Source organism: Alligator sinensis, unplaced genomic scaffold, assembly GCF_000455745.1.
Source record: "Alligator sinensis unplaced genomic scaffold, ASM45574v1 scaffold1051_1, whole genome shotgun sequence".
Classification (NCBI taxonomy): Eukaryota; Metazoa; Chordata; order Crocodylia; family Alligatoridae; genus Alligator; species Alligator sinensis.
In genome coordinates this window covers 126,315-137,283 of record NW_005842473.1, presented here as the reverse complement: position 1 = coordinate 137,283, position 10,969 = coordinate 126,315, and the positions used below count along the sequence as shown (strand labels likewise).

At 44.4% G+C, this 10,969-nt stretch overlaps 1 protein-coding gene across 1 annotated transcript in view; it reads left to right on the top strand.

Moving 5' to 3' along the window:
- Positions 1 to 10,969, top strand: part of POLN (DNA polymerase nu) — a gene marked incomplete at its 3' end in the record, with an annotated part of 116,627 nt that overhangs the window by 18,299 nt on the left and 87,359 nt on the right. Inside the window, exon 6 of the mRNA XM_006030901.3 lies at positions 2,290 to 2,402. Coding sequence (XP_006030963.1) covers positions 2,290 to 2,402 — 113 coding nt within the window. The remainder of the gene's footprint in view (positions 1 to 2,289; positions 2,403 to 10,969) is intronic.

The following is a 10,969-nucleotide window of genomic DNA, read 5'->3' as shown; positions in this document are numbered from 1 at the left end:
CCCACACCCTTCCAGGTCGAAACAGACCCATCCACCATGACTCTCTGGGTGCGGCCCTCCAGCCAATTCGCCACCCACCGGACTGTGTAGTCATCCAAGTCACAGCCTCTTAACTTGTTCACCAGTATGGGGTGGGATACCGTATCGAAGGCCTTCCTGAAGTCTAAGTATACGACATCCACCCCTCCTCCTGTGTCCAGGCGTTTCGTAACCTGGTCATAAAAAGAGACTAGATTGGTCAGGCACGATCTGCCTGCCACGAACCTGTGCTGGTTTCCCCTCAGCATAATTTGTCCTGCCGGGCTCTCGCAAATGTGAGCCTTGATAATTTTTTCAAAGACTTTGCCAAGGAGGTGAGACTGACTGGCCTATAGTTGCCCGGGTCCTCCTTCCTCCCCTTTTTGAAAATGGGGACCACGTTGGCCCTTTTCCAGTCCTCCGGGACTTGGCCCGTGCGCCACGAGCTTTCAAATATTCCCGCCAGTGGCTCTGCAGTGATGTCGGCCAGTGCCTTCAGCACCCTCGGATGGAGCTCATCCGGGCCTGCCGACTTAAAGGCATCCTGTTCTTCCAAGTGACTCTGCACCATCTCAGGGTCTACGCATGGTAGTCTGACGCCTTGCTGCTGCCTCTCTACAACCCCAGTGAGAGACTTGTCGTGCCCCTCACTTAGGAACACTGAGGCAAAGAACTCGTTGAGGAGTTCAGCCTTGTCCCCTCTGTCCGTCACCAATTGTGACCAATTATGTACTATGGCTTTCATTTTGACCTGCTTGTTCCCCATGTTTCATGTATGAGTATACACTTTGCAAAGATGCTTTCCAGACTGCCCTGCTGTTTTTGTTCTTGTATCTTTTAAAAATATTTTAAGCCTCTCCTATGGCTTCTGACCTCTTCCAGGATTAGGCCCCATCTCCCAGTCCTCACCCCTTGATTCCAGTGTATGAAGTATGTTATATGATGGCGGGGAGAGGAATTGAGATTCTAATAAAACAGAATAAAATAGTCAGATTTTTAAAATTCTTTAGAATTTTGCTAATGAGCACTAATGACTTGGTACCTGGACAGACATAACATTTGAAGTACTTTAAATGACAAGCAGACAGACGCATGTGCCCCGTGAAGTGCTCTAAAAATGGTTGAAGCATTCCAAAAATGACCCTGAATGAAACGGTAGCTTTCTGCTTCTAGATGCATGTACGTGCTCAATTGGAGCCTGAAAGGGGGTTGCTTGGTCCTCTAGCATCTCAGAGTATTTTGCTGTCCCCCTTTTTCCCTGTGGAATAGTGGGCAAAAAGCAAGGCAGACAATTAAATGAGTACTTCTATGTGTACTCAGCTGTCCTTGGCAATCTCTGGTGCTCCAAACTGGAGTGGAATTTGGAGTGCTTCATATATGCATCTTTTGCTCTTGAGATCTATTGTGAACTGCGTAGTGTTATGATTGAACAAAAAGTTAAAAGAAACTTGTCAATTTTTCTTTTTTTACACAGTAAACAGAGAAATTATGGGTTATTCTCAACTCTGCTACTTTGCTGATGTATGAGAATCTTTAACATTTGAACAAACTCTATAGCTGTTAATCTGCTATTTAATCTTTGTTTACTTTTAAATACAATTTACTATTCATGAGAAGTCTCTTTATTGACACCCCATTTCTAGCCATAGCAAAGTCTACATAAATCTTTGTTTTTTAAATATGTGCATTATATAGATATATATTTTTTTTAAACTATAAAACAGCAAATGAACTGTAAATATGTTGAGGAAGAGGCGAAAACATGGGAACATTTCCGAAACATCTTTTAGTAACAAGCAAGCTATTTTTAAATAGCATTTAGTGCTGTACAGAAAAATGATAATTTGAAGCTTTCAGTAACTAAATTCAATAAATATGATTAACAAAGAAGACCATGCTCGCTCAGTATCATTTGTACTGGTAAATTGTGGCTACATATGGAAATTGCATTGAACTTTGCACTTATGCTCTAGAGGACCCTCTACATTTATATTCCCAACATTTGCAAGTCTGTGTATCAAACAACTATTCTGAGAGTGTTCAAGTAAATCTGTTAATTGGTTTAGTTGCATAATATGAACTGAACAAAACCACTTAACTTCAGTTACCCTGTTTGAACAGAAACAGGAAATCTTTTAATTTTAACTGTCATTTCTGTTCATATTCAGTGTAATCTTGTATCTTATAAATATTTATCCAAATACAATTTTATTTTACATTCAGTAGTTTGACATGACACATTTAACTAGTGAATTTATTTTTGTTATGCAGACAAATATTAATTCAAATACTACAGTGTAAAGGTACTGTTGTTTGCTTCAATGCAAAGGATTTTCTGAGAACATTACTCCATGTTTATGGCAATGAGATCTGCTGGAAACGAGGTAAGATGTTTTGGGCCAATCTTCTGTATTCACCAAATCCTCACTGAAACAAAAATGTATTATCAAAATACACTTTATTAACAAAGCACTTATACAGTATCACTAATAGCATAACATTAATGTAGTTTATAATGACACACTTGAATCAGCTTGGCACTTTTTCACTGTTGTTGGATTCCTGATGGGTATTCTTTAGCCTGTAGCATCTCTACTTAAAACACTTCCTTGGTGGTAACTGAGAATTACCTTCACCATGTTCCAGTGGTGTAGAGTTGTGAGACTTAACCTATATACCTGCATGCTGTTTGTCCTTTCTTGAGCAATATTTCCTTGGAGAGTGACATTCCTGTAGACTACTGATACATGGTATATTCAAGTCTCTTTAAACCATTTTTCAAGTATTTGGTCCAATGCTGGAATTTGTGCTTAACCCAAGGAATCAGAAAATTAGGGTTGGAAAATCATCTAGTACAACATCTAGTCCAACCCCCTGATCAAAGCAGGACCATTGCCAACTAGATCATCCCAACTAAAGCGTTGTCTAGCCAGGTCTTGAAAAACTCCAGGGATAGAGATTCCACCACCTCTCTGGGTAACCTGTTCCAGTGTTTTACTACCCTCCTTGTAAGTAAGAAAATTCTTCCTAATATCTAACCTAAACTTCCTTTGAGGCAACTTTAAGTCCATTGCTCTTTGTTCTGTCATCTGCCACCACTGTGTACAGTCCAGCTCTATCCTCTTTGAAACCCCTCTTCAGGTAGTTGAAGGCTGCTATTGTTACATCTCAGCTCTGTATTCTTGGGCAACCCTGGTACAGGATGCAGTCTGTCTGACTCGCAAAGGACTCACCCTCCCCCCTCCCTCCCCTCCTCTACCTAAATGAAACTGATTAAGATGCAGTGAGAGACGCACCTAAGACCCTCACCAGATAAGGGTGACGAGTGAATCAACTGCCCTAGGTCTCATTTACATCCGAGATGGAACCAGATGACCATTCATTTACATGAGAGATGGAAAACAGAAAGCCTGAAGCAGAGACTGCAGTGAATTCTGGGACCAGAGAAGCAGGAGAGCGCTGCATGATGGGGAATCTGTGCTTCCAATGTTAATCAACCCATGTTCACACACACCCAGCTCAGCATTTATCAGACCAGTTCTAATCTGGATTTACTAAGGACTTTCCCCCCCCCAGACACACACACACAGCTCTAAGTTTAATAGGCATCTCGGGCCGTACATTCCCCGGTCCCACTATGGGAGGCCTATTTAAACTTGATTGACTAAAACTCGGTTGCCGGGTTAGGGAATGCTGAGGCAAGAGACCGAGTCAGAGGGGGTATGGGCAACATTTGAACAATGGTTAAGGGTTCATCACAGCATCCAGCCTGCTGGAGCCCTAATCCCAGGTGTTGTCATATCTTTCCCGAGACGACTGGTGGGAGTCCTCTCCACAAAAGGTTATGAGCACCCCAATAATTGCTTTAAGTCTGTTAAAAGACTATAGTAAGATCTGGAAAAGTCATGCTAAGCTGAGGCTTGTGCACAACAAGTAAAAATCCAAAATCCTGATGCTGCAAGCTATCTATTGTTCCTGAAGAAACCATGAGATATCCCATCAGTATATCTGCCACCCATAGGAATTTCAAGCTGGCTCCCAAGTATTTGGGTTACTCCCTAATCTTAAGTGTTTCCTGATTATCAATCAGTTTCCTGAGATGGTCCAAACCAGATAACCCCTTGTCAATAGAAAAGACAATGATTTACACTACTGAGGGTGCTTCGAAGCAGCTAAACTGAGGGTATAAAAATCTGTAAGTGTGTGTGCTGCTAGGGGGAGAAGAGGAAGAGGAAAAGGAAGGAAAAGAAGTATAAGCAGGAGGAAAGAAGGAGAAGAAGAAAACCCCTGTGCTGACACCATCCCCTGTCGTTCTTGGGACGCTGGAAGAACAGATCATCTCTCTCTTCAAGGATTGTGCTACGGACTGTGCCTGTCAGCTTTGCAGCCTGAGTACCGTGGACTAGGTGAGATCCCAGCGTTCTCTGTCTTCTTTCTAGGCATAAACTTCTGAACCTGAACTGTATCAGTTAAGCTTGAGCTAAGTTTCCCCAAATACTTAGTGAAACCAGGGTAGTATTGTCATTGTTGGTGTTTGTTTTTCTTTTGCATGTCTATTACTACTAGTACTATTATATATTTCATATGCTTAGCAATAAATAACTTTTATAGTCAAACTGGTAGTAGTTGTGTATATTTTTCCTTCTCTGCTTCTCTTTCTTCCCGTGCTCTGCAGCAACGCTTCTTTTACCTATGCTAAAGATCCCTGTGAAGCCCAAATTATTGTGGGGTCTGCTCATCAAGAGGCCAAAGATTGGGACGTGCTGAGTTTGAAACACATAAGGGGATCAGCTTGTACAGGCTGATTGACCCAGTTTGACTCAGACGTGCCCTTATGAACTGAATGCTGGCCCATGAGGGTGTCAGCTGGACACCCAGCCGGATTCAGAGGGATTCTGTTTACCTGTGTGCTTGTGTTTGACTGCATTTTATTGTTGCTCTTATGAACTGATTCTTGGCATATGAGGGTGTCAGCCTGTCCATGCTGATCAGCCCGGCCAGCTCAGGCGTGTCACGTTAACTTGTGTGTGTTTGTGTGTATGACTGATTTGGTGACTGGAGGAACCCAGCCCATTGAGATTGAGTCCTGCAAGATAGCTCCACTGGGGGTGAGGGCTTGCAGAAGGGAGAAATACAGCTCCGTATAGTAACACAAGCAGCACACTGACAGAATCACCAAGACCCTAGAAACTATCCCTAATAAATGAGCACACCCCAAAGTAATGGGCAAATTTGGTAACACTATTTAATCCCCGTTATCAGTCTTCTCTTCTCCAGACTAAGTAAGCCCAGTTCCCTCAGCCTCTCCTCGTAAGTCATGGACCCTGGCCGCCTCACCACTTTTGTTGCCCTCCACTGGACTCTCTCCAATTTGTCCACATACTTTCTGTAGTGGGGGCCCAAAACTGAATACAGTAAATGTATATCCTCCAGTACTTGTACCTAGCAATATATCCCCTCATATTATCCTCCTCTTAGGACCTTATCACTATGCCTCTGGGAGTCCCACATGTGTGTTTTGCATTCCTACAAGCTTTCTATCCTAAATCCTACGTCTTGGCTGGGAGCCTGGGAAGTCTCCCTTAGGTTAGGGATTTTTGTGACTGGAGAATATTAAAAACTTTAGGTATTTTTAGTATCTCAAATTAAGAATCCAGTTCATGTGGCTTCTTTTGAGAAAGTAGCACAACTCTTCAGTAATTAGACTTAACTAAATGTATTCTCTGACTAGATTCTTACTCATCTACCTGCATTCTTTCAGACTTGAGAAGGGGGCAGTATTATCAAAATTAATTTTTTTCTGGTAGAATGCCTCTCATGAATATTCTTTTGGTGTTGGTTATGTTTAGAATTTAAGGATTCCTGCTCTTGTAGGGAATTAAAGGGGAACGCTCCATAGATTGCTCAGGCACTGGCAGCTTATCTCAGAATAAGGTTAAACTACTAGAGAGTCAGAGTCCAAACTCTTTGGGACTTAGTGCAGCCCCCTTAAGACCTTCCCTAAGGACTCATAGGATGCCAAACTAGCAGAATTAGAAGCAATTATCTTGAGTGTTGGAGTTTGTCCTTCAACTTCAAATTGTTGCTGATACCACTTTGAGAAGTAAATTATTTAAAAAGAATATTAAGGTTGCAAAGTCAAGTGCTCAGGTTAGGAAATGCCAGATGTTCCCCATGGGGATGAAAGATATCTTGTTCCAAAAGGACATATTTGCCTGATGACACTCTTTACTAAGATCTTTCTTGCTGTCAAACTGCCAAAAACCAGGGGTGAAGAGAATATAAAAAGGCATTGCTCTGCTGAACTTGGGTATACCAGCTGATGTCCCAAAACACTATCTATCATATTCTTGCATGTTTGCATACAATTTAAAAGGCATTGCACTGGGTGAACTGACATTATTGACTTAGTTTGAAAGAAAAATTCCCCTGGAGCAGGCAGTTTTCAGGTCAGGATGGAATAGTTGTGATCAAATATTACTTGCCTTTACATCATGCATCAAAATGGGCTTTCAGCAGTGTTGGCTCAGACCCTCCCTACTTGCCTTGCTGGTGCTTCTACTTCACCCACCGTTTCTGTAATAAAAGCCACTGTGCCGCCTTATCCTAAGAGTTTTGGGTTGCAATTTTGATTAAGTTGCCTGCCATGTGGTTATATGGATCTTAATGACTTCAGAGGTGTTCAGCCCAGTCACAGCCCACCTTCAACTCTCTGGATTGGAACTCAGTGAATCTCGTTCTAGAGTGAGATTCTGGGGCTCCACCTTTACCTCACAGCCCAGCCTTACACTGCCTGGTTGTTAAATACCTTGTTTGGCAAGTTACTAGTCAGCTGTCACACTCTTGACTCTAGCTTCAGTGTCTGGTTGCTCTATGCTTTATGCCTGTCCTAATCTTGTCCAGTTCTTCCAACCCAAATGTCTGCTGCACAACATTGCACTGTCTCCCTTGGTGTATGAAACATATCAGCTTTGCTAGTGTTGTTTCTAAGCCTTATCTAAAGTGCACATTGCCTTATCGGTATTGCACCTTTCCATAGGATCTTCAAGTACTTCAAACTACTACCCAATTCCCAAACTATCAGGTGCAACTGGGCTACGCTAACCAAGTGCTCATGGGCATACAAAGTGCTTAGTGAAGTGCTTAGTGCTGAGACTTGAAGTGCTCGTGCAGGCAAAAGTTAATCTTTATCTTCTTTCCTGGTTAGGAGTGACTGCCTCTTGCAGTTCACTCAGCACTTCCTAAACCTTAGTTTTCAGGTGCCCTTTCTGTCTGTCTCCTGGCAACAGACTTGAAGGAGCAAATTCCTGTTCTTTTCCTGGCTCTGAACTTGCCCTCCTGCCCCAGAACACCCTCACCGGATCCTTAGGCCCATGGGGAGGTTTCTGTGCCGCCTCGCTCAGGGCTCTGTACCAGACTCCTGCTCCTGCACAGGCCAGCTGTTTGTTGAAAAGGGCTGCCACCTCATTGCTCCACTGGTAAGCTCTTCTTTAACCCCTTTTTTTCATTCTCTTCACAAGCAGAAATTTTAAAAGTGGCAACTTTTGCTACCCAATGGGTGTGTCTACATGTGATGCTATGACGCCGTAGCAATGTGCTATGATGACATAGCATCCACGAGCACAAACCGTGACACCACAGCTGTCGCTGTAGCGATGTGCTCCCTCTCATATAGTGTGTTGCTACAGTGATGTATTAGCTAAAAATAACCATGCACTGCTGGCACAGCTCAGTATTAAATGATGGTGCAGTAACAATGGCTCCGTAGGGGCATGTGTAGATATGCCCAATGTCATGCATTTTATTAGTGGATCTTGAAATCGACTGCTCTTACATGGTTGCCAGTACTTGCATACACATTCTTCCATATGTCATGCACTGAAAAATATTAAATACCAAAGTATTAAAAAAATAAATTCTGGCTCGGCCTATATTTCCTTATTCATCAAGATATCAGCCATCTACTCCCAGTTCCTTTTAAGTCTTGCCAATTGTTTTGCATTATGGCAAAACCTTAATGACAAATAATATAACTAGAGAAGAAATTTGAAAAGCAAATGTGATAAATGTCAAACCTGTGTTGCTAACACTGACTTAAATAATGTTTGACAATGGGTTGCTATGTTCAAGCAGTTTGCACTGAAGTTTGATTTTAAGACATGTAAGCTTTACTACTTGTTTTCCCCAATCTAGTGGGTTACTAGAAAATTGTCGGAATAATAAAGTGTCAAATGATAGACTGTAAGGTCAGACACTGTTAAATTACAGATCAGCACTAATGAAAAATTCAGATAGTCACCTGTTGACATTTTAGCAGTCAACAGGAATGTATGTAATATTAGAAACTGATGCTGGCAGCTTTTTCAGCTTCCACAGGATAAGGAGAAATAAGGGATACTGAGTTTTCAGGCAACAAGTGCAGCAGGGTAAGACAGGTGAGCCCAAGAGCATGACTGCCAAAACAAGTGGACTTGCTGCCTTCTGATAAAAGTAATACTCGTATCTCCTTCATGTGATTCAACACATGCACATCTTTAGATATGCATACCTCTTGTCTGTTTGGATGTGGAAACTTTTGCCTTAATAGTTCCTGTACAGAGTGCATGTATTCTGCTATTCCTTTTGCTCTACGGTGGTAGCATAAAGCATGGCGCACAGTGCCTGCTTCTTGGTTGCTCTCAGCAGCCTTCTGTTGGGAATGCTCAAGATGCAGCATTTTTGCTGTTTATACTGATAGCAGGTTTTTTTACTTTGCTCTAATGATTGATAATTAGATTCTTTGAACTCGTTTTTACACTTGTTCTTTGTTAATTCGTTTTTTGTAAGATAGTTTTCATTTTAATTTACTGCCTTCATTTATGTTGCTTTTTGGCATTTGGAAATGTTTTTGACTGGTTGGCCTTCTCTAGCACAGATAGGTCTTAGTTTTTCTCAAAAGATCAGACCTCACTTTTGCTTTTAAAAGCAATGCCTTCCATATTTCTAGGTTTCATATAATGTCTTGTATGAGGGGAAATGGAGCTATCCCTGCTAGTGATTTGCCACTACTGTCTGAGAACAGTTCATATTTTGGGCAAGTGTTCATTTTAAAAATCTTACACTTTCCAAAACAGAAAGGACAAAAAGGCTGGACTCCAGGCTTAGCAGCACAGTAAATTCAGGACACTGCCAGGCACAGACACCTGAAGAGCTCAGGTTCCCTACCCTGAAAATCATCTTCAGTACTAGAGAAGGTGGACTCTGGTGAATTTAAGTCTAAAAGTAGCTCCAGGAGGAAAATCCCTGACTTGTTCCTCCTCAAAAACTTTTTCTTGTCTGACTTGGAGAATTTGCAGCTCCCAGTGGACCTTGGAATTGTCTTAGCATGGATTATTTAGTGCTGAGGCGCAAGTAAAGAGAAACCTACTCCCTCAGTGCTACAGGGGCACCAGGTTTCCACAAAGGCAGTTCGAGCCAGTTAGAAATCACCATCACCACCACTGTAACATTGGGCTTTTTGTTGGTACCCACACCCCAGCATTTATGTTGGTTCTGTTGAAAGGTGGAGCAATGTAAGCAACTCTTGACTGTATCCAGCCCCCTAAAGCTGATGCCACTTGTGATGCTGCCATTCTTCATAGCACCAATGCTCTCCTAGTCCTGATGGAGTCATTCATTGCTGTTTTCATTTGTTGTACTAGCACAGTTACTAGCTCATCCAGGCTATTGGTATTGGACCCTGTGTTGGAGGCTTATCAGCAGGGATTCGGGTTTCCCATTTCTCACGGAAAACCATGGATTTCCCAGCCTAATTGGAGAAAACGTGGATTTTCCCTTTTTAGCAGGGAAACAACTGGATTTCCCCCTTTTGCAAAGAGCTCTGCAGGCTGGCTAAGTTCCAGCCTGCACGAGCTGTTTGCAAAAAGGGTGGGAAAGCCCCAGCCCTGGCTGGAGGGGGAGGGAGAGGGCGATAGGGAGGGACCCGATGCAATCACTTACCAGAGGTTGCCTCAGGAGGAAGATCAGTCTTCTTCATTTGTGGAGATAAGTGGGGCTTGGGGTTTGTGGGGCAGGGCTGGAGGGGAAGCTAGCTGGCGTCTGAGGGAGTGAGGATGTTGGAGGAAGACATGGAGTGCCTGCCAGCCAGCAGGCACTCCTGGTGGGGCTTTCCCCAACACTTCCCCTTCCTCAGCCCTGGCAGGCAGGCGTGTGTGGGGGGAACAGATCGTGCCCCAGGGCACGGTGGCGTAGGGGTGAGGGGCACTGCCAGCCCCCCACCTCAGCTCATTCTGTGCCTGCTCCCACACTCTCACGCTGCTTGCCTGTGGCTGGCAGCAGAAAAACTGCACAGGATGCGGGGCACGATGGCGGCTGCTGTGTGCGAGCTCCCCCGGTCGAGCAGGCATGTGAGGCCTGCTGAGGGTCACTGCTGCCCTCACCCCCGCTCTAGGCAAGCGGCACGGGGCATGGTGGTGGTGGTGTAGTGGTTCTGGTGGCCGCCGCTGCGTGAGCAGAGGTGCAGTGTGAGGGCAGCTGTTGGCGGTGGTGCAGTGGTGGCCGCCAGCAGCAGCGTGGTGGCTGTGATGGCCACTGTGTGCCAGCACCACTGCTGCTGCGCCCCACACTGCTTGCCTGGAGCAGGGCCATGTGGACAAGGGCAGTGGTGCCCCTCTGCGAGCGGCACATGCCCGCCCAGCCAGGGGCAGGGGGGTATGGGGGATCACACGCAGTGGCGGCCACCTCACCACCGTGTCCCGTACAGTTTTCCCACTGCTGTCCGCGGGCAAGCGGCATGAGGTGCGGTGGTGGCGGTGCAGTTGTCGTGGTGGTGACTGCTGTGTGCATCCTCCCCTCCCCCCCAACCGGGCAGTACGTGTGATTCATAGATTCATAGATGCTAGGGTCGGAAGGGACCTCAATAGATCATCAAGTCCGACCCCCTGCATAGGCAGGAAAGAGGGCTGGGTCTAGA